The sequence below is a fragment of the Euwallacea fornicatus genome, chromosome 16, assembly GCF_040115645.1.
Source record: "Euwallacea fornicatus isolate EFF26 chromosome 16, ASM4011564v1, whole genome shotgun sequence".
Classification (NCBI taxonomy): domain Eukaryota; kingdom Metazoa; phylum Arthropoda; class Insecta; order Coleoptera; family Curculionidae; genus Euwallacea; species Euwallacea fornicatus.
Window position 1 is genome coordinate 4296994 of NC_089556.1, and position 23617 is coordinate 4320610.

At 36.3% G+C, this 23617-nt stretch overlaps 3 protein-coding genes and 1 long non-coding RNA gene across 5 annotated transcripts in view; 2 read left to right on the top strand and 2 right to left on the bottom strand.

Moving 5' to 3' along the window:
* Positions 1-8645, bottom strand: part of LOC136344292 (uncharacterized) — a 122861-nt gene extending 114216 nt beyond the window's left edge. The window contains exon 1 of the long non-coding RNA XR_010732938.1: positions 8292-8645. This is a non-coding gene — a long non-coding RNA (uncharacterized lncRNA). The remainder of the gene's footprint in view (positions 1-8291) is intronic.
* Trim9 (E3 ubiquitin-protein ligase Trim9) overlaps positions 1-11614 on the top strand; it is a 68732-nt gene extending 57118 nt beyond the window's left edge. The window contains exons 2-9 of one of the 2 annotated variants that reach the window (XM_066291602.1): positions 5636-5731; positions 6332-6565; positions 6618-6771; positions 7104-7136; positions 7444-7583; positions 9924-10062; positions 10120-10344; positions 10399-11614. In XM_066291602.1, coding sequence (XP_066147699.1) covers positions 5636-5731; positions 6332-6565; positions 6618-6771; positions 7104-7136; positions 7444-7583; positions 9924-10062; positions 10120-10344; positions 10399-10691 — 1314 coding nt within the window. In that variant the 3' untranslated portion in view covers positions 10692-11614. The remainder of the gene's footprint in view (positions 1-5635; positions 5732-6331; positions 6566-6617; positions 6772-7103; positions 7137-7443; positions 7584-9923; positions 10063-10119; positions 10345-10398) is intronic. The other variant, XM_066291603.1, reaches the window with a different exon arrangement.
* Positions 11615-11647: 33 nt separating this feature from the next.
* Positions 11648-14127, bottom strand: Sas10 (UTP3 small subunit processome component Sas10). Its single transcript, XM_066291605.1, has 9 exons — positions 13874-14127; positions 13309-13399; positions 12946-13233; positions 12759-12897; positions 12583-12700; positions 12354-12531; positions 12046-12301; positions 11851-11987; positions 11648-11789 (listed from the first exon to the last, which is right to left on the bottom strand). Coding segments are annotated over exons 1-9 (1302 nt in total). The 5' UTR covers positions 13876-14127; the 3' UTR covers positions 11648-11696.
* Positions 14128-14273: 146 nt separating this feature from the next.
* On the top strand, positions 14274-19799 carry GlyP (glycogen phosphorylase). The gene is made up of 12 exons (XM_066291600.1): positions 14274-14645; positions 15617-15827; positions 15883-16041; positions 16098-16259; positions 16547-16773; positions 17180-17317; positions 17371-17636; positions 17686-17953; positions 18029-18283; positions 18398-18647; positions 18846-19048; positions 19100-19799. Exons 1-12 carry the CDS (start codon positions 14403-14405, stop codon positions 19271-19273), a joined length of 2556 nt encoding a protein of 851 aa, XP_066147697.1. The 5' UTR covers positions 14274-14402; the 3' UTR covers positions 19274-19799.
* The last annotated feature ends 3818 nt before the right edge of the window (positions 19800-23617 follow it).

A 23617-nucleotide genomic window follows, 5' to 3' on the forward strand; every position in this document is an offset into this window, starting at 1 on the left:
GCTTCGCGCCAATCTTTCTGTTTTGGCCAAAAATTAACATCCCAATGCGGCAAAGGATAAACTTAATCCCACGTCTATAAGTTAATTGTTGACGATTTGGTGAACGCAAGCTATGCAATGCTCCCCCTATAATTTTTCAACTCGTATAAGAGGGCGCAATAATTCTTCTATTGAAAGGACGACAGAACAAAGAAAATGTAAAGCATTTCTGGTTGAAAAAAAAAACATGGAAGCGAGCTTAAAATAACTGCGCGATTTTCCAACTGGAATTGTGAGCGATTCCAAAGGAATTTTGCAATTGAAATTTCTTTAATATAAATTTTTGACTGTCCCTATAACGCTCCCCATCATTTAAAGATTGCTTATTCAGAATGCTTTTAGTTTGTCCACGATGCAAAATCATCTATATTTTCTCTCTCTCTCGTCGCCCCCAGGGCATATCGGATCAATGTTTACCCAGTAAACTAAAATAAAGTATCTCTTTTCACATGACCGAGTTGGGCTGTGCACTCCTCCGTGAAATTAACAGTCCATCATCCGAAATATGCTTCCGTTTCGTTTATAGTTTATACTTAGGAGAAAAAGCTTTCCATCAAAGAGTAAACGAATACAAAATTTAATACCTAATCTTAATCCCGTTCCGGGGCGTTGTCTTCCACTTATCTGCCATTTACAGGGAAGGTGGAGACAAGCCATTAATGTTCGTTATTAGGTAAAGAGATTTTGAGCTTATATAGGGGCGTTCACGGATCAGCTCCCTGATTCGATAACTTCCTCAAGGATTATGTTTGTACAATAGAATTAGTTCCTGTCCAGTAGCTCAGAATTAAGCAAGCTCTTGTCTATCTGATCCCCGGGTTTTTTAGGCGCTTCCATACAAAAACACTCCCAATGTCTGGGAGTAATGAAGAGGTTTTGCAGCACCATCTAATTATTATGTCGCCCCGCGACCCTTCGCCAACGTGACATGTAGGGCACTTACACGAACGCGCCATTATATTCTTTTGTACCCTATACATATCCGAGTATCATCCAGGTTGTCGGAAATACAACGCATTTGAAGTGATCATTATGTTCCTTGTTTGCGCAGATTTATCTAAAACCAGTTTTGCGTATTAGCAGCTAAAAGTGCTTCAAAACTGATTAATGTCTTGGAAAAAACTTTATAAATCGGAGGCACTTGACAGATTTATTTGTCCCATTTGTACAATTAATTTTAGCCGATGCTTCTGCCCTTGTTTGAAAAATCTCCCTCAGGAAGTTAGGCTCCCTTCGTCTTACAAAATGTCCCTTCTTTGCAATAAATCAGGTTTCTAATTTAAAATTGCTAATTGAAAAATGTAGCAGTATATTAATCTCTCGGATATGAAAGACACGATTCGTATTTACGTAAAAGTCGTTCGCCATATTGTTAAGAAGTATTTATCAAGTTTTCCTCTGATTGATACGATTAAATCTTGTTCAACCAGCATGGTGCTTTATTGTTTCTGCGAACCGGAATAAACAAGACGAATTGCCATAAATCTGTTATTGTGACGAATTTCCCGAGGGAGATGAGGACATTTCCATTGAGACAATCGATCAAACTGTGAAACGGGATTTAAGCCGATTCCGAAGGCGCTTTGATATAAATCTTGGCTTCTTATTAAATCGATTATAAACAGATTAAGATCTTGCGAGTATTCGCAAATATTGGAATGAGCAACATTTCGAACATTAAACAAAGCCATGCAAAAGAAGTCACGGTGAGGAAACGATAACGGCTTTTACGTTTACGTAGGTAGTTGTCTCCATAGAAACGCCCTTGCATCCTTCAGGAAGAGATTTGCCGGAAAATTCGTTCAAAATTTCCTTCGCCGCGTCTGGTGGTGCAGTTTTCCCCCTTCTGGAAGTTGACTTTATTTTCTTAAATTATCGCCTCGGCGGTGCGGGTTTCGATGCAATTGGTAAATAAAAACACTTGTAAAATCAGGGGCGGAACGAAGTCGGATTATCATGAAGGGCTCTATATAGCATTTGGTTTTACGACGTGCGCTACGTGCTGCATGAGAACTTAGCATGTGCGCTCGTAAAATACTGCAATAGATCACGTAAATCCACGTAGTCAAAAATGCATTACGCCATCCTAACACGACAAATTTTCCAGTGAATCGGCAATTTCTATACCTTCAGCCTGCAGTTTGCTGGAATTTTAACTAGCACCAATTTTGAGTGGCACTATATTTTATTATACTGTCGCTGTCGACATCCAGAATAAGGCTAAATGCCTAATAAAATATAATCGTCGTGTACCCTTCTTGTGAATCATGTCGAGGACTGCAAAGGGGAATCGCTGCTGCTGGATGTGAGTCTTGCCAGGATTTATTTCTTTATTGTTTTTGCCGGACTTGAAAGATGTGAAGGCGAACAGGGTTGACCCTACAGGTCTGGGAATAAATTTCTTATGATCCGAAACCCATTACACAAAAGATGGTCCTGAGGCCATGTAATATTAACAGGACAACTAAAAACTTTCGATTCGCCCGGAAAAATGCGCCGCCCTGCCAGATTCATAATTTACAAAGGCCTTTATTATTCTCGCCTCAAGCGCAATATCTCCATTTAAAATTCAGACGTTACTAATGGCCTAGCTTATTATGCTTGAAGAATGCTTTCTGCTTATAAAACTCCCTAGTTTTTCCATTGTTTCCTTCCAGATTAGCGTCACTGATGGCAGAGACCAGTCTTTGTTTAATTATTTAACAGCAGAAATTTCACTTAAGACACCTGGGATGAGAAAGGGGCCCAAAAAGGAAAAGTTCACTGCAAGACGTATCGGGCGATAATGAGGGGACCTATATGTGTACATCTTTGGAGGGGTGGATTATGGAGCGCCTTTAAAGGCTTCGTACATAATAATAATTAATAACGTTAAAATTGAACAGATTCTTGGGTAGCACTTGTGCAACTCCTGTAATGGATCTTGGCAAACTTACTTACGAACTAATTTATTTCACTGTTAAATAATGCACCTCAATTAAGTTTATAAAAATGAAGAACTCGGTTAACGAAGGGCGCGTTGACGCGACACTTCGGCCAAGAGAGGCTTTACAAGTTTTGCAAAGTTCATAAGTACTAAAACCGAGGGCTAGCGCGCATAGGCGTACTACAGCTAAGGGAGAGATATTTTAAAGAGTAACACTTCGATGAATGGCAAGATTGGTCTTTTATTGGGGTGTTGCAGTTATACTGACTCGACGAAACATGACTGTACTTAAAATCTAGTTCTTACGAGGGAAAGAAGTGAAAACCTTGCCGGACATACACATTACAGAATGAAGTGGTGATGTACAGGGTCATTCAAACTCGACGCCCCACCCATTTTATGCGAAAACAGTTGGGCTTAGCAAAATAATTTTTTCACCAGATTAAATAAAAGGACGTAAGCTACAATAAATGCTAAAAACGTTGAAATGTGGAAAGCGACGCTCGGCGTCGCGACGCCGACATTATGTTTTTTTCAAAAACATACCCTTTTTTTTTCAAAAATGTGAACATTGATACATTCTAAACAAGTTTTTTTATAAAAAGTTTTTTGAAATTTCTAATCATTTAAAAGCTACAGGAGAAACTTAAATTTAATTGTCGACTTGCAGTATTAATTGACGCTCTAGGATTGCCTTCAAAAAATTAGCAGATCTGAGCTACGACAAAATCATTAGAAACAGATTTTGCTATTGGCATTGATTTCCTGCATGAAAATACATTTGAATTGTTTCTAAACGAGGAAACATTTTATGATCAGGAATCACTCGATCTGGATACCTTTCTCGATATAGTCTAACTGCTGCTCTTGAATTACGTTGAGTCTCGCCATAAATTAATAACATATCGACTTTTTCTTGATGACTAACCATTATTCTAATATTAAATTAAAAAAGTATCTTTCTACTGTTAACTATCAAATATGAGAATGAACATTCAGTCAAACTGATCACGTAAAAGTACACGTTTGTGTTGCTAGGCAACGGTTTACATTGTAGAAGTATAGTAGCGAAGTATATCCCCATGCAATGTGTTAACATAAGACTACCTAATATGTCAATATTTGTTTCTCCTGTAGCTTTTAAATGATTAGAAATTTCAAAAAACTTTTTATACAAAACTTGTTTAGAATGTATCAATGTTCACATTTTTGAAAAAAAAGGGTATGTTTCTGAAAAAAAACATAAAGTCGACGTCGCGACGCCGAGCGTCGCTTTCCGCATTTCAACGTTTTTAGCATTTATTGTAGCTTACGTCCTTTTATTTAATCTGATGAAAAAATTATTTTGCTAAGCCCAACTGTTTTCGCATAAAATGGGTGGGGCGTCGAGTTTGAATGACCCTGTACAAACGCGTGACGTAAGGGTACCTTACGGAGTGCCTCACGTCCTTAACGATCCTTAGAATTAAATAATTCTACAATCAGGGAATACGCACGACTGGTTATTGCCAGCAAGAGGTCGCTTTTTACGGCTCAGCTTAGATTTGCGACAAATTTACGGTAACAGTTATGCAGCGAAGAGAAATTTAAGTCCGTCAAACAGAATGAGCGTCCAATTAACATAATATGTATATTAGGTGATGAAAGTGTTCACTGTCCAACAAGGCCCTATTGAAACTTCGTTCGAGAGGCGGATTACTACCGTCAAAGGGTTTCCCTCTGGGCCGCTGATGCAACAAACAGACCCAATTTAACTGATGCCTAACTTTCGGGTACCTATTCCATAAGTTTGTTATGTCATTTGCACACACAGATTGGTTTTTTGCGATTTTTGTGTCAATGGGGAGAGGAATATTTAAAGTTGACTTTTGATATTGCTGCTAAATAAGTCGCTGGGGGATGAACCCTAAGTAAAACGTGTAAAAGTGACGAGGCCAAATTTGAGAAGAACTGGTACAAAATTTAATTTGCAAGCTAAGTGTCTTTTTTACGAAACAAAAACATAATTGAGCCGTTCAAGTCGGAGGGTGAATTTATTGTGTAATAACCTTTCTCAATTGGGGGCACAAATTGAATTTTGTTTATTTAGTAAGCTGAGAAGAGTCGTCTCGTAAAGAAGCGTTTTGATGCGTCACCAAAATGTAAAATTAACAACGTAATCAAATTTTACTCCTTCCGCATTTTCCGATAAATGTTATTTATGGGAGATCGAAACTAACGGCAATAAAGCGGACAAACGATGGAAGGCGATGTTCATACAATAGTTTTACGGATATTTTATGGCCCGTTCCGCTGGACATAAAATTTTAAACGGGACGTCTCATTTCTCTTGGTTACCCGGGATTTAGGTGGCAGAATTTAAATAGCCACGTTTTACGGCACTGCTAAAGAAAAATTGTCGTAAATTGTCTGTGATTAGAACACACACGTGTTAGATGCACCCAGATGCGTTTAGGCATTCACTTTGCGCTTGAGGTATTACCGGAAAGTCCGACCTTAAACAAGCGGACGTGACCAAAATTTCAGAAAAAGAACGCTGCGTGATAAGATTTCTCATTATTTTCACAATTGAGTGAAGCGAATCCTTTTTGGAATATAACTTTTATCATTATTTCTCTTTTAAACGATTTTCTACGTGAGTCGGATTTTACCAAATATTTCTGCTTCCAGACGGAGCTCTCCCATAACTTGCAGCAACTGTCGGAACGGGCCAAGTCAACAACGGAGTTCATTCAGAGGCTCAAAGGCATGAGCGATAAAGTGAATGTGAGTATACAATTCCCAAAAAGTATATATATGGGTTTAATTCCCTTTTATGCGATATATTATCTTCAACAATAACAGTTTTATGGCCACCCTGTAAAAGTAAATGAGTTTATCACTTTAAGCCGGAATGGATAAAGGAAAGAAGAGAACAGATAACAAAAGGAAATGTAGGGATCCGGGGTCCGCTTCATTCTTGTAACATTTTTTCTGTCCCTTCACGTAACATCCTCCGTAAAGTGGATGAATAATCTAGAACGAACCTTGATATTTTAATGTAATTGAATTTCGTCAGATATGGGATCGTTTAAAATAATAGTTCTTGAAAATGTTCTGCGCTTAGAGCGTTGAGGAGCAACGAAGGAGATTTGCATTTACCGAGATTGGGTATGTGTCATCATAATATGCCACTTAACTACGTTTATTTCCATCTTGCCGAGAAAAACTATGTGCAACAACAATAAAGACATTTTCCTTCTCGAGGCACTTCATCCCGGACAACTACTGATCTTCAAATCCTCTTATAGCCTCCATTTAAAAATCTTGCAAAATTTACATGAAAAATGAGGCCACATTATCTTCATATATTCCTTTTTTTCACAGGAAAATTGTGAAGAATTCGAACAAATAGTCTCAGCTCAATGCGAAGCTCTTATCCACGCCATCCGAGAGCGAAGAGACAAGCTCATAGACTGCATCAGACAGGACAAGGACGTCAGAGTTAGAGCCCTTAAGGAGCAGGTGGTCACGTGCACATCTAGATTGCAACAAACCACTGCTTTACTACAATTTTGCATTGAGGCCCTCAAAGAGACTGACAGCACTGCCTTCCTACAGGTTTTATCATATCTTTTACTCATCAAATTAGACCTTAATTCCGGTATATTAGGTGGGCACCATGTTGATATCCAGGGTGGCCAATACTGATCATTCCTGGCACAAAGAATGGTCAGCCCCAAGGGTGTCCCCGCACTTCGACCTCACTCTAGATGACAAATCGGTGCTTAAAGCTATAGAGCAGCTCAATTTTATTCAAATGAAGCGTAAGTTTTGTTCAGTTTTCATTATGGAGAAGTAAAATAAATGTCTCTTTGAATGCAATTGAATTCATTTGGGGAAATTTTATTAACAATACATATGCCTATATGCATGACAGCTCAATATAGCAATGGAAAGAGCTGATTAAACAAAGCTCTTGGCATTTGTTTCTAGCAATCATATTATAGTGCAGCACACCAATAATATGACATTAACACACGAGTGTATCATGACATATTAAATTATGCAAATGGTTTTTCACTGGACTACAATTAGTTCCCATGCAACTCCAGAGACTGTATTAATTTCGTATTTGTTAACATTTTATATAATTTAGCATTCATAGACGGAGAGGAAAGAGTTCCGGCAGGTAAATGAGCATGTAAAATGCTGCAATTCGCATGGAAGTCGTTTTATTATATCATTATATTTTCGCATGATTCTTACTTATTATTATTATTATGAAGAAGTGTTGAAGTTGAATAGCGTTATTAAAGTATACAGATGCAAGGACAAATTTCAATTTAAAACTGCTAGTGTCGGATAACACGGAATCAAGATACATTTCTCTTTGTATGATTAGAGATTGATTCCGTCCAACCCGCTGCTTGTGACTGATTATAAACTTAAATTCGGCTTTTATTAAATAAATTTAAATAATGCACATTTGAACTTAGCTCCGGCAGCCCCAACAATCATACCGGAAGAATGCAGTGCGGAAAATAATTCAGTAACAATAGCTTGGCAGCCTCCACCCCACAGTCACGTCGAGGGGTACGTTCTCGAGTTAGACGACGGAAACGGCGGGGATTTTAGGGTAAGTCAAAATGCCCTTTTAATCCCCATTAATTATTGAATTAGTTAATTTGCCCCGCCTGAGGTGTAAATGATGTTAGGGATGGCAAATTCCTCAAATCTTGATAGGTAAGAGATTTAGAGAGCAGAAAAAAATTCAGAGATTAAACTAATTTGCGGTAATAATGAGAAAATTATAAGTAGTAGGCGACAGGCGCTAATTTGCTATTAGGGCTTTAGGTGCGGAATCGATAAACAGGTGTAAAATTGGTTATTAGTCTTATTAATAATATGCTAGGATAAACAGAGTGCCGATGTGGGCCAACATGATTTATTCTCAATTAACTATGAGTTATATCCTATACTATACTATATATAATCGGGCACCGTCTATATTATTAAGTATTACGAATCATCCCACACACAAAATACGTTTTATTCACCACCGTGAGTGTTGCACGAGCCGCAGGAAAAGGACCATAGGGGAAATATTATTCCCTATTTACTATTAGCATTTCTTTTCCCACTAAAACTTTGAACTAACCTAGTTCTAGTTTTATGAATTTCGTTCATAAAGTAAACGCAGGGTTTCAATAATGAACTCCAAGTGCTGGGAAAAATTATCATATGCATGCTGAGATATGGACACTTTAAGACACATTTTGACTCTTTATAGGTACTTTTCAAGGTGCTTTATCTCAAAGTAAAGTTCTATAAAAATGCTACTTACCAAGTAGAAGATAACCCGCTTTAGAAGCACTTATCACAACTTAACAGGCTGCAAATCACTGCTACCGCACCAATTTTTCAGTAGAACAACTAAAGTTTAGAAATTACACACCTAAAGCACAACAAATCACTTTTAAAACCGAAAATTTTAGATTTTTCTCCAAAAATACACCGACTCATACAATTCAAATCCCGCCATATTTGATAATGATGACATATCACCACAACCATTAGAAAAAAGAAAATTCTCGTCCGATGAATCACACGACCAAACTTTGTGGTAATGCTGTGAGTAATGACGTTTGCTTTCAGATCGATAATTTTACATTGACTAAAATTGTGCAAATAGTATACTGCGTGTTTTTGCAGGACAAAGAATTTTAATTTATTAAACACCCTTTTTGAATTTTCCACGACCTTCTAAAGAAAAGAGTCTACTTCGACTGTACTGGCCTTCTATATTACAATTAATGCTGATCAATCGACATCAATAAAAATATATCTGTCGCAGCTGATTGGTCAATATATTTCATTCTCATATATTCCGGAGGAATCAGGGCGCTGGGCTCAGGTGCCAATTTACATTACAGTGGTTTATGCGTAAAGCGTCACGGAAAATGTCGTCATCCAGTATAGGCAGTGCATCACGACCCGTCTTAGTGAATATTTTAATTTCATCTAGCATTGGTGAATTTCGACATTTTTACTTGTTGAAACTTAAAACAAAAAACGCACACGAAACTGGGATTTCCAACCCCCTAAAAAACATATTACAGTTGAAATTAAACGTTCAGAAAATAAGCAATATAATCGTAATTACATGACCGTGTTTCGAACAAACCTGCATTAAAAATCGGTTTTAATAAAAAAAAAGCACAAACTGTTCTAGCGTACCCAAGTGTGCTTGAACACATTTTACGCAAATAATTTCGTTTAATTGCACAAATGAGTCTGAGAACGCGGGACACTTCTGGAATAGCAATTTAGTCCCACTTTAAAGTGAACATTCTGTCTTCACGAGGCAATTGTACTCGAAGCGATTAAAGTCGAAAGGAACGGCGTGAGGCATATAACTATTGAACTTGCAATTAAATGCGTACACGCGAATTTGGCTTAATGGGTGCAAAATACTTGAAATAAATCTCCCAAAAACATGTATAATACACCCTTGTCTTCCTGGAATCGACTACATAATCGAGGGGGCGATAAAGGGAGTGTCATACCCACTCAAAATTTACGATTCAGATACGAAAAAGTCACGTGCTTAGAAGCCATTCATAAACTTCCATCGCTGATAGCAGCCAACAGATTTTCTTGATTAGCCAAATTTAATTTACCCCTAAATACACGTTCATTCCCTACTGCTAAATAGCTTCCAACCTCCTTTAGATGCACATATTATAACTTCTACGAAATAATGCAATTAAAGCTCTGAACTATCGGAGTTAGGGTGAGGGGGAGAATAGTGGCGTCATAAAACGGTATCAAAGTGTCGCCGGAGAGCAAGATTAATGGTGCATATCGACATGTTTGGTCCTTCTGACTCATAAATAAACTGATCGGAAAGGGATAATGCAGTTTGGGGGATGATATTAGAAATAATTGGGTATTAAATTTTGCAATGTTTTTGCAGGAAGTTTACTGCGGCATCGAGACTATTTGCACCGTAGACGGGCTGCATTTTCACTGCATGTACAACGCAAGAGTTAAGGCGTTTAACAGTTCGGGAGAAGGTGATTATAGCGAGCTCATAGGGCTGCAAACAGCAGAAGGTATGGAGAAATTAAATCGAAGAAATAACACCGGTAGCATTTCGAATATCGTTTCAGTGGCGTGGTTCACATTCGATCCGATACTATCGGGGCCGGGGCTGCAGTACTCGGAAGATAACACCACGGTAACGGGAGAGGGGTGGGAACACAGGGTAGCTTTAGGCAGCGTGGGATTTAGCAGAGGGGTGCACTACTGGGAATTTACCATTGATAAGTACGATGCAGACACTGATCCCGCTTTTGGGATTGCTAGGATAGATGTGACTAGAGATAAAATGTTGGGTATGTCATATGTTTAGAATTACTTCATGAGAGCTGTGAGGAAATCTATTTCAGGTAAAGACGACAAAGGTTGGGCCATGTATATTGACAGGCAAAGGTCCTGGTTTCAACATGCAGGGGCCCATGATCAAAGAGTTGAAGGGGGGATCCACGTGGGTTCCACCATAGGAGTGCTTCTGGATTTAAATCATCACACTCTGCAGTTTTACGTGAACGAGGAGCCGCAGGGCGAAATTGCTTTCAGGAATTTATATGGGGTGTTTTACCCTGCAGTTAGTCTCAATAGGGGGGTTAGCGTGACTGTGCACACAGCTTTAGACCCGCCATCTGATTCCGACGAAACGTAAACTATTAATAATGAATTGATACATAGACTGATATGATAGCAGCATGTGCTCGGACAAGGACTTGGGAACCAACTGTTCGTACTACAGAGAGCCAGATCTAACATTTAATTGCGATAGATAAATTGAACTTCCGAGAGTTCCTTAGTACTACTATTATTCCCATCGATGTATAAGGAACTTAATTCGTGATACTGACGTTCACACTTCATGTTAAAAATTATTATATTAAAGCCATAATAATATACATACTACGTATTAGAGACCAAATGAGTGTTTTGCGCCATCAAGAACAGACACTTCTTGTATTTAGAGCTGGGAGTATTTAGACTTAATTACAAAAGTTGTAATTAAATATCGTAAAAATAATAATTACTATTAAAGATCCCGCATTTAATTAGATGGGTGGATGGGGATTTAGAAGCATTTTCGGTCGCTTAAAAATATATGTTGTCGTCCGAAAATTGTTCATCGGTTACTGCTCAATTGCGCGACCACGATTCTTCACTTACACACATACTGTCCACACCCATCTACCCTTAAAAGTTACTTTACCGAGGTTTTCACTTTTTTACATATCACCCCCTAGCTAGTAGGAAGTTATAATAATTCGAGTTGCTTGATGTAACCGTGAATAATCAAATTATAAGGGAAACTTAATTGACCTTTAACTGAAGACTGAGTGTATTCTTATTCGATCTCAAATTAACTGAATTTATCAAAAATCTCCAAAACAATATTTGAAAAGCGCATGTATCAGTTAGATAAACCCTTGCACTGTTTTAAAAATGTATTCCTTATAACTTATTCCACATTGATTCCAGTAATTATATCTATACTTAACTGAAAATCACTACTTACTGTTTGTTACTTAATTTAAATCTTTGTTATAGTTGTATTTAAATATTATATTTGTATAGGTGCGATATATGGAAATTTTATCACAAAATGTACTTCACTCCTTTGTAAATAAACCTTTATTTATATCCCGCAAAACAGACGTATTAATCATGACCTTATCTTTATGCTCTTTGAAACTGAGGTTTTGATGCCAGATATTTCGCCGCTGTACCTACTAAGCTCTTTCCTTGGCTCCCGGACCTTCAGAGTTAAATAAAACCATTCACAAAACTTGAATAAAGGACAATGGAAAACAACTTACCGCCCCCTTTCTGCGGATAAGCGCCTTTCTAAACTTAAGCTTATGTTTTACTCTGGGATTCCTCAATTCCTTCTTTCTATGCGGAGTCAGCCCTTTATTTTTGGCTATTTGGTATGTTATAGCACGTTTACTCAATTCTAAAACATGAGATAGGTGTTAAATAAAGCAGTCATTATAATACATAAATTAATGTACCATCAACTTCCTCTGCAACTTCTTCCCTGTTTATCTCTTTGTCACCCTCATCTGTGTCTGAATCAAGTTCCTGATCCTTAAACCTTACAGTTTTCTTTGTGCTCGTCACTCCTTCATCATGCTCCAATTTCATCCTTTTCATTGGTTGCTCTGGTTTATAACCTGTGGTATTCTTTACCCCACTTTCCCACTGAGCCAATAGTTTTAAAGTCCTCTTTTTCTTTGATTTTAATGCATCACTAGATGTGGCAATATTCTACAATTTACAAAATGTATTGACAATTTCCAAATATTCTAATCTCTCTGACATCAATGAGGTCCTTTTGATCCAAGAAAATTGATATTTGTTGCTTTATTACTTCCTCAAAGACAGGCTCAACCTGACTGAGCAATTGGCGATATTGGAAAAGTCGCCGGCTAATAGGGTGGTTTTTTAGTTTACCATTACATTTTAGCAACAAATACATATAAATGTTTGTAACATAGCTAAAAACCAATGATTTCAGACTAAAATGTACTAAAAAATGTATGTCTTACTTTAAGATAAGGTGATAATACAACTGGACAAAATCAACTGCCTTACAGTTTGTAATTTGACCAGTTTTGACTGCTTCAATTATAGGAACAAGGTAATCTTTTGCAAGAGTTAATTTCGCTGAAAATATTATCAGATATGTAGAATGAAATTGTGTGTAAACACTCTCAAGATCTACCTTTAAAATCATCAATCAAGACAAACAATTCTGGAGACTCTTTCTTCAAATTGAATAATTTCTCCTTGCTAGTCAGTTTTGATAAATCAGTTTTTAAAAGCTCCTCTGATTTCTCCTTATTCAGAACTTCATTAGGTTGCTAAAATTATTCTTCTAAACCCTAAGAAACATTATTAAACAACATTACCATAAATGTAGCACCAATGTCTAAAAGCCCAACATCCAGTTGCTGCATCAACTGATTTTGAAGTTCTTTTGCCTCTTCCTGTTCCACCTCAGCAGCAAATGCATCTTTTCCTTGGAACCCTCCATAATCAGGGTCCACATAGTCAGCTCCATAATATTTTTTCTTCTCTTTTCCCCAAGCCCTTGCATCTGGTATATCATCTTCTTGTCCTTCTACATCACTCAATGCTATTTTACTCTGATCATCACTGTCTGATTCAGAGTTAGAACCTACACCAAACACTTCCACCTACAAGAACAGGCAAACAAACAGAATTTGTTGTGTGTAGCTATTATGAAATTAATTGAAAAAGGAAAAACTTACCTCACTGTCAGATTTTTCTTTCGATTGGTGCTTTTCGTGATAAGTTCTAAGGTGTGGGTCATTATCCGAGTCATACTCGTCATCTTCAAACCTAAATTTTAATAAGAATAAAATCAGTTTTTAATTAATTAAGAACTCTTTTATTGAGAAATTGCCTATTATATTAATCAACTTTAAATGAAAAAGTGAAAGAAAGATGAAATATAAGAGATGGTCTAAAGGATTTAATGATCAGTACCAGATTTAATATAAACAAAGCACTACACGAAAACCAGGAAAACTGCTCTCTATAGAAAACAACTTATAGGAAGTTTTCTATAGAACATTTCAGTGATTTCTGCTCATTAGTTCTTATAAAAATTGTGTAGTTAGCTAGACTGTTAATAATTGTTAATACTCATAAAAGTTTTAGAAAATGCTATTAGGTTCCCAAGAATAATTTTAAACTAGGCTATAAAAGGAACAAGATAGGGAGGAATATAGAGGATTAATGATATTTACAGAAATACATCAATTTTCATTCAGTAACCTAAATGGGGCATCGCATTCTAAGTTTACTACTTACATGATTTTCTTGAAGTTTATAATCAAAACAGACTATAAATAGTATTATTCGTTACTTTTAAATGTCTTAAGATTTATTTAATAATTAAGAAAATAATTAATTCGCTAAACAAACATTTTAAACCCTCGTTTCATTCTCACATTTAAGGTTATCATAGATACGGTTGCATAGTGTAGTGAGTTTTAGAGAAACTTATGACTTGAGACATAACATGATCTCACACTATTGTGTATCTTGTCTGAAGTACAACAATCACTTTTATACGAAAAAGATGAAACATAGTCTGACTTAATCTCACGTCAAAACTGAACAACCACGTGTAAAGAATGATTAAAAGGAGAGCATCAATATTTTAGTGCGCAGACGTCAGTGCCCTTTCTCTAATTTTCCCATTCCGAATTAAAATCAAAAAGTTTCAAGGTGACCTTTCGCTAAAACTGAAACCCAAACAATTAGTGAATTCGCTCGCTTTTGCCGGTCGTTTCGAAGCTCTGCAAAGAGCAAGTAAACTTTAGAAGAATTCCCCAGTATGTCGGCTCCCCAGAGCGACGTCGAGAGAAGGAAACAGATCAGTGTGAGAGGCATCGCAGAAATCGACGATGTGAACGAAATTAAGAAAACCTTCAACCGACATGTCCATTACACCCTTGTAAAAGATAGAAATGTAGCCACCACAAGAGATTATTATTTCGCCCTTGCCCACACGGTTAGGGACCACTTGGTGTCCCGGTGGATCAGGACTCAGCAATATTATTATGAGATTGATCCAAAGGTAAGAACCCTCTAAAATGTACTTGTTTCTAAACCATTGTCGTATTGGTGGCATTGAGAACCAAGCAGAACCATCTTAATGGAATCCAACAACTTATTTGGTGCTCTAAATACTGCTTTTTAATTCAGAGTATCTCGCTATGTGCAGCTAAGTGGTTTGGTCCAGTTTTGATCATTTTATGGAATGGTCTGTATTTTAATGGCTCAGTTATGCTTCAAAAAAGAACATGAAATTGATTTGATCAATGTTTATTAATTGAAATGTGAGTGCAATGTATATATTGCATCTAAGGCCTCCTCTTGGTCAATTTAAATGCCAAGACTATAATATAACATAAATCCACACAGCATTGCCTAGTCAATAGTGCATTTTATTGTTTTGTATCAATATATAATTAATGGTCCCAAAAAAATTTTTTAAAGTAGGATATTTATGACCCTAATCAAAATGTATTTATCTTTAATGATGAAACTAAGTTATTTTAAGTTAGACCCCATCAGAAACATCATCAGAACATCAAAGTGCTATAATTGTAAACCAATATGAGTAATCAAACTAATCTGTACAAATATACCAAAATTTTTTAGGCATTAAGTCCAATGTTTAGTCATTATTTTGAATGTATGTAAGCAGCAAGGCTGTATTATATATTTTGGATAAGATAACCTTCCTAGAAACCAATAAAAAGGTCTGCAGTATATTTTTTTAGATAATAAAATTATTGTCAAGCCCATGGAAACATGTGGGGTTTAAAATAAATATTTTATTACACCTACTAAAATTGGTATCTGGGAATTTGGCCCATGTCCAAAAACCAATTGGCGATAGCAATTCTGTCACTAACATTTTATAAATGAAAACAAAGTTGCACCTGGGGGTCTATGGCCTGCAAAAATCCTATTATTTGCTATTTAATATAGATAATGAATGAAGGATACTACAGTATACTGACAAATATATAATCTATGCAGCGAGTTTACTACCTCTCTCTGGAGTTTTACATGGGCAGGACCCTATCAAACACTATGATCAATCTGGGCATCCAGTCCTCATGTGATGAAGCTCTCTATCAACTAGGCTTAGACATAGAAGAATTAGAGGATATGGAAGAAGATGCTGGTCTCGGAAACGGGGGTTTAGGACGCCTGGCCGCCTGTTTCTTAGACTCTATGGCCACCTTAGGTTGGACTGAGGTGCATAGGTGAATAGGCCTTTTCTTGAATGATTATTTGTTTAGGCATGGCGGCATATGGCTATGGTATCCGGTATGAATATGGCATTTTCGCCCAGCGGATTATCAATGGTGAACAGCAAGAAGAGCCTGATGATTGGTTGCGCTTTGGAAATCCCTGGGAAAAGGCACGTCCTGAATACATGCTTCCAGTGAATTTTTATGGTGAACTGTTCATGGTTTTCATTAATCTATTTTTAAATCATTATTTTTTAATTCAGGGAACGTAACTGAAACCCCGGACGGTAAAAAAAAGTGGGTAAACACACAGGTAGTTTTTGCTCTGCCTTATGACAATCCTATCCCCGGATTTAAAAATAACGTTGTCAACACTTTAAGACTATGGAGCGCCAAGAGTCCTGTCGATTTTAACTTAAAATTCTGTAAGTGTTTTTATTAAAGAAAATTCAGGTAGTACTCAGTGGGGTGGTGGGAGTTGAGTAGTGTATAAGTCATTTAATAACCTTTTAGTGCACACAATATGGGGAGACAAATATTCGAATTTCATCTTACACAGAATCAGAAACGTTTTCGGAATTCACACTGGTAATAAAGTTGTGATATTATTTGACAACTTAACCTTTGTGTGAATTAAATGGTGACATGTTTTAGCACTGTAAATAATTTTTTAAAGATTTTTACTTACTTCTGGGATGTTATTATGTTTTAGTTAATGACGGAGACTATATTCAAGCAGTGATTGACAGGAATTTGGCCGAAAATATATCCAGAGTCCTTTATCCCAATGATAATTTCTTTGAAGGCAAAGAACTTAGGTTGAAGCAGGAATACTTTATGGTAGCCGCCACATTGCAAGACATCATACGTCGCTTTAAGTCAGCTAAGTTTGGAACAAAATCGGCCACTAGGAATGACTTTGATCAATTCCCTGAGAAGGTACTAAACTTTCTTGTTCAATGTACGTCCATAATTTTAGCTATTATTGAAATTTGAGCGCCGATATCTCAACAATCCATGTAGCAAATAAAAGTTGTATGAAAAGATACATTAATTTGCGGTGATATAAAGTCGAGTTCCAATCATTTGTGTCCAGGCAATGCTTAGACACATCTCTAGGATGCTTTTGCAAAATAATCCTGTATGATGTCATTAGTTGATATAAAAATATGATATTTTTAAACCATTTCAAATCGTTGTAGTAAGAAACACGATTTAAATTACGTTTCAATTCCGATAAAAACTAATGCACGCCATAAATATTTAAAAAATATTTTTAGCGTATGAATTACTTTGAAATGATGGAGCTGCTGTGCAAATTTGAAAATAAACATTTTTCTTTCAGGTTGCCATCCAACTAAACGATACCCATCCATCCCTGGCCATTCCCGAATTGATGCGCCTTTTGGTGGATGTTGAAGGATTGTCATGGGAAAAAGCGTGGGATATCACTTGTAAAACTTGCGCTTACACCAATCATACAGTACAACTTGCACTAAATTCAGTCTTAGTGAAATTACATACAAAATTTCGCAGGTTCTCCCCGAAGCCTTGGAACGATGGCCCGTGAGCATGCTCCAACATATTCTCCCTAGACATTTAGACATTATCTACAAAATAAACTTCCATCATATGCAGGATGTGGAGAAGCGCTGGCCTGGCGATTGGGACCGAATGAGAAGCATGTCCCTAATCGAGGAGGACGGCGAGAAGAGGGTAAACATGGCCAATTTGAGCATCGTAGGCAGTCACGCTGTCAATGGAGTAGCGCGAATTCACTCGGAGATCATCAAAAGCGATTTGTAAGTTTCTTAAAAACATGTTTTTACGCATAATTAAGAGATTTTTCAGGTTCAAAAACTTCTATGAGCTGTCACCGGAGAAATTTCAAAACAAAACAAACGGAATTACGCCACGCCGGTGGTTGTTGCTGTGCAATCCAGGGCTGAGCGACTCGATCTCGGAGCGTATCGGGGAAGATTGGATCGTGCACTTAGATGAACTGCAAAAATTGAAAAAATTTGCCAAAGATGCCAATTTGCAGAGAGCAGTGATGAAGGTTAAGCAGGAGAATAAGCTAAAGTTGGCCCAGCTACTAGAAAAGGATTACGGAGTGAAGGTTAGTTCTTTTCTTGCGACTGGATCTATCAAATTTAACATTAACATGTTTACATAGCGGTGATAATTTTTCCAGGTAAATCCAGCTTCGATGTTCGACATCCACGTAAAGCGAATCCACGAATACAAGAGGCAGCTTTTAAACGTATTGCATATAATTACAATTTACAACAGAATAAAACGGAATCCATCTGCCAAGTTTACTCCCCGCACCATTATGATAGGAGGAAAGGCGGCTCCTGGATATTACACAGCCAAGAAAATCATCAAGTTGATCAATCACGTTGCTAAAGTGGTTAATAACGACCCGATTGTCGGCGATAAACTTAAAGTATGTAAACATGCAGATAAACTCGATTAATTTCTTCAATTTTGAAGTAAACGTTCCATTTCCAAGTGCATATTTTTCTTGCGGCTCTTACTCTATTAATGTTTTCTCCATTAGGTGATTTTCCTGGAAAACTATCGAGTGACGTTGGCGGAGAAGATCATTCCGGCTGCGGATTTGAGCGAACAAATTTCGACTGCCGGTACAGAGGCGTCCGGCACTGGCAACATGAAATTCCAATTGAACGGCGCTTTAACTATCGGTACACTAGACGGTGCAAATGTCGAAATGGCCGAAGAAATGGGCAATGAGAACATTTTCATATTCGGAATGACCGTAGAGGAAGTTGAGGAGCTAAAGAAGAAGGGTAGGTTTCTAAATTACTCCTAACTGTATTTCTGAGCTCAAATAAAATCCAAATCAGTTGATGTAAACATTGAAAATATTGTGTAACTCATTAATCTGTTTGTTTTGGGATTCTAAGTCTTTCGCAAAATTGTTCATTTTTGGCCTTAAAATTCATTTTTTAGTTAAAAAAATCCATCAAGGTCATTTTCTTTTTTAGGCTATAATGCCTACGACTACTACAACGCAAATCCGGAGCTGAAGCAGGTAGTGGACCAAATCCAAAACGGGTTCTTTAGTCCGAATAACCCCGACGAATTTAAGGATTTAGCCGATATTTTGCTGAAATACGACAGGTTCTTCTTATTGGCTGACTATGATTCTTATATTAAGAAGCAAGAGGAAGTCAGCGCGACGTATCAGGTACAAATTTTGTCTTCATAAGTGTTCCGTTGCATAAATATTGTTTTACAGAATCAGGCAAAATGGTTGGAAATGGCCATTCTGAACATTGCTACTTCGGGTAAATTCTCCAGCGACCGGACCATTATTGAATATGGTGAAGACATCTGGGGTGTGAAGCCAAATTACCAAAAGCTACCCGATCCTTCGGTCCCTAGAGAATTATCCCTGAAGGATGAAAAATAACTTCATAAAAGGGTTAAAATTAGTAATTGAATTTTCAAAAATGCATATATTTAGAATCTGGGTTTGAGGTCTGCCACGGGCCTCACCGTCGGGTTCGCAATTTGTTGAAAGTCGAGAGAAATTTTAAAATGCATGTAATTTCGGTGCTATGTTACTAGATACATAATAGAATCACTTTCACGTGTTTAGCGGCTTTTGCTTGGTCTTCGTATATATTTTATTTTAAAAAAGGTCATGCTGTAATGCCAAATATATAACCGTGAACGAGGATTATTTGTATTTTGTTCTATTTGTCTCGAATTTTCAATTTTCGTTGCAGTACCGGCAACTTCTTGTAACAGCTGCGTGTATTGTGAAATTTACTAACAATTTTAACTGTTCTCAATTTAAGAAAAATATTATTGTTAAATGTTTTCTTAAGTCTATCTTAGTAGTTTTGTATTTAAGGCAGTGTATTACTGTAATACTCATTTTCTCAATTTTGCATGTTTTTCCTCTGTAGATAATTAAAATTTTAGCCAATTAATTCTGTTTTGTCTTAATTGATTATCCTTTATTGAATCTATTCAAGTTGTTAATCTTTGCACTTACACAAGTAAGCATGCACTTTCACCGTATTATCTTTCAAAGAAAACAAACCGAATGATACCAATATTATCAAAGTACGACAACTTTGTCGCTCCCAGTTCTAAGCTGTGAGCAGTTTGCGAATAATTTGGACGACTCACCAAAACTGTTGCATCAAGTTAACGTTTTTTATTAATAATCTCTGCAATATGAGAAAAAGTCGCAGAAGAAGCAAGCCCAGTAAAGGTGACGACCCATTTGAGAATAGTAAATGTGTTCTTTGCAAAAAAAATAATAATTCGTTTATTCGCCATAGGGACTAGGCCCGCCGTTGGTGAATCCCTGAAAGCAGCAGAAAATAAGTAACCCAACACAGCCTACTCTCATTTGATCCAACTGTTTAGAATATTGACCGAAATATAAAGAAACCACTGTATGTATATTAACACCCGCTATACAGGGTGTCCTCGAATTACGTGGCCAAAATAATACCGCAGATTGTTTGAGTGAAAATAAGTCGATTTAACTAAACTTCCCTCAGTCCAAAAGTTGATAATTATGGAGCTACAGGGTGTTAAAGTTGAAAAAAAAAACATTTTCTTTAATATCTTTCGATTTCTTTGAGTTAATTTCACGAAATTTCATATTTGAGGGTGTTTTAGGATACGAAATTCAAATTTATTAACGATTTAGTTGTTTCTTCTAGGAGGCGCCACAAGCGACCGTTAGGACACATTTAATTCTCTGTAACTTTTTCGTGCCACGATGTATATTATTTTGGTATTTAAAAACCTTTTTCCCTACCTTTTATACTTAGAAAAGGTATACTTTATTGACGTCCCTAGAAGCAACGGTTTTGGAGAAAAATGCATCTAAGCCTGATGATGCATGCAAATTACCTTAAAATTATTTTCCGTTAAAAAAAATTAAGTTTTTCAAAAATAATTATTAGTAAAGGAATAACAATAATTTTTCAAAATCAGATATTATTTTGACTATTACAACGGCAAAGTCCATAAACTAACAGCGTATCCACCATTTCAGAATAAGTGAATTTATTGGCCATACTTATGGATATTTACAGGAACAAGAAGCGAAACTGACAAGAAAAACTGAGGGCTAAATAAAAAAACTGACATTTGAGAAACAAATTCAAGTGTTAAAATGTCAATTAAAAACATAGCCAACTGAGTTATTTACTTAAAAGCGCCAACGCAAATATGCAGCGCATTAGAATTATGCGTTTTTCTCCAAAACCGTTGCTTCTAGCAAAGTCAATAAAGTATACCTTTTCTAAGTATAAAAGGTAGGGAAAAAGGTTTTTAAATACCAAAATAATATACACCGTGGCACGAAAAAGTTACAGAGATTTAAATGTGTCCTAACGGTCGCTTGTGGCGCCCCCTAGAAGAAACAACTAAATCGTTAATAAATTTGAATTTCGTATCCTAAAACACCCTCAAATATGAAATTTCGTGAAATTAACTCAAAGAAATCGAAAGATATTAAAGAAAATGTGATTTTTTTTTCAACTTTAACACCCTGTAGCTCCATAATTATCAACTTTTGGACTGAGGGAAGTTTAGTTAAATCGACTTATTTTCACTCAAACAATCTGCGGTATTATTTTGGCCACGTAATTCGAGGACACCCTGTAGAACACACAGAATTAATGTTGTAAGTCATTAGATAGCGTTTCGGCTTCAACAAGCTATGAGGCGTCTACAATTACAACAACCAAACAACAAGATAAATAACAATCATTGAGACTATGCGAAGATGATAGCTAATCACCTACAGGCAGATCAGCTGCTAGTGGTTATTGATGCTACTTCGTGACCTTTCAACACAATCCAATATCCTTGAAATTTATGAGGGTGATCGAGCTATTTAACAAAGAGTGAGATTCCAGTTTGAAAGTATGATTTGCGGTTAAAAACCGAATCGTGTAAATGACTGGAGCATAGCAATTTACCTGTGCAGCTTCCAGTCTTAGTCCTCTGATTCATTAAAAATTCTAAAATTTCCAATATATGAATTTATAAGACAGATACGCATAATTTTTACATTTGTGTGATATTTATACCGTTGTTGGTTTAAATTTCACATTCAAGTGTTCAAGGCAGATTCTTAGCATATAAAAGTTCTGATTGAATTTTTATAACCAATTCCCTTCTTTATCACTCTTTGTATACAGGGTATCTTGTATTAGTAGGTCGATCTGCTAACAGAAGATTCCTTATGTGAAAATAATTGGTCTTTCCTTGAGACGTTTTTCCTTTAGCACTTTATACTTCTTATGCAGGGTGTTGAAATTAATTTAAAAAACTTTTCTTAATAACTTGGTTATTTCGTAACATATTTTAATGGAATTCTGCAGCGGTGTATAGTTCGATTACGCGCAAATTTTCTATGATTTGAGAAACAATAGGTGAAATTGGGGGTCGTGAACACCTTTTTCCACCAACTTTTTTTTGCGCACGCCAATGGTGCATTTGTTTAATTATTTTAATTAATTGTTTCTTAATCTAGATTTTTTTCATTCTTGTAAATTTTTTGTTTACGGCTTACTTTAGAAGATCTTGCAGCTTATTGTCTTCTGAGAAATTTTTTCTCAAAAACGTGGTTGTAAAACACACTGTTTTGTCACGTAACACTTTTAAATATCCCCTTATGAGTAAAAAATTCAATTTTAGATTTAATTTTTTTTAATATTGTTGTAATATTTCTGCTTAGGTCAGAACAAAAATTAATATAAAAAAAAAATGTCAACTACGTTACCTACTTACTATTTTTAGTTAAACGATCTATTAATTAAAATAAATCTATTAGTGGATATGTCCGCCATCTTCTTGAATACATCTCCGCGCCCTTTTTATCACGGAGAAATGCAATTAAAAAAAAATTTAATTGAAAAAATATATGGTTCCATTCTAAATCAGTGTTCAGCTTCCATGATTCGTTGCCTCAAATCTTGCTCATTTAATACTGGAACGTTGTGAACAAAATCTTTCATAAAACCCCAGCAACTAAAATTTAATGAATAAAGGTCGGAAGACGGAGGCGGCGAATATAGAAGAGCATCCTGACCTCTTCCTAATAAAAAATGGAAGCCACTTATTAGGGGGCAATAAGCTGCAATATTTTCTAAAGTAAACCGTAAATCAAAATTTTACAAGAATGAAAAAGTCTAGATAAATAAACAACTAATTTAAACAATTAAACAAATGCTCCATAGACGTGCGCAAAAAAGTTGAGGGAAAACGTATACACGACCCTCGTTTCCCCCATTGTTTCTCATTTTTTTTCACCCAAATCATAGAAAATGTGCGCGTAATCGAACTATATACCACTGCGAAATTCCATTAAAGTATGTTAAAAAACACCCAAGTTATAGACTAAAGTATTTTTTTTACTAACTTCAACACCCTGTATTATGACTATAAAGCGTCAAAGAAAAAATATCACTAAGAAAATCCAATTATTTTCGCATAAGATATCTGTTGTTAGCAGATTGGCCCACTAATACGAGACACCCTGTATATTAATTTGATTATTCGTGATTTATGTAAAAAAATATAACTTAATATGAATAGAAAGCAAAAACTCACTTCAACAGAGTGCTCTCATATAAAAAAGAAGAGTTTTAGCACGCCAAATATTTAAGCGTAAAGCAATTGTATGGGCCGGCAAGTTCCATCCATGACTAGTCAAAAATCCAACACTATTTCAGGCCTAATATACAGGGTGCTCTGATATGAAAAAGGAGAGTTTTAG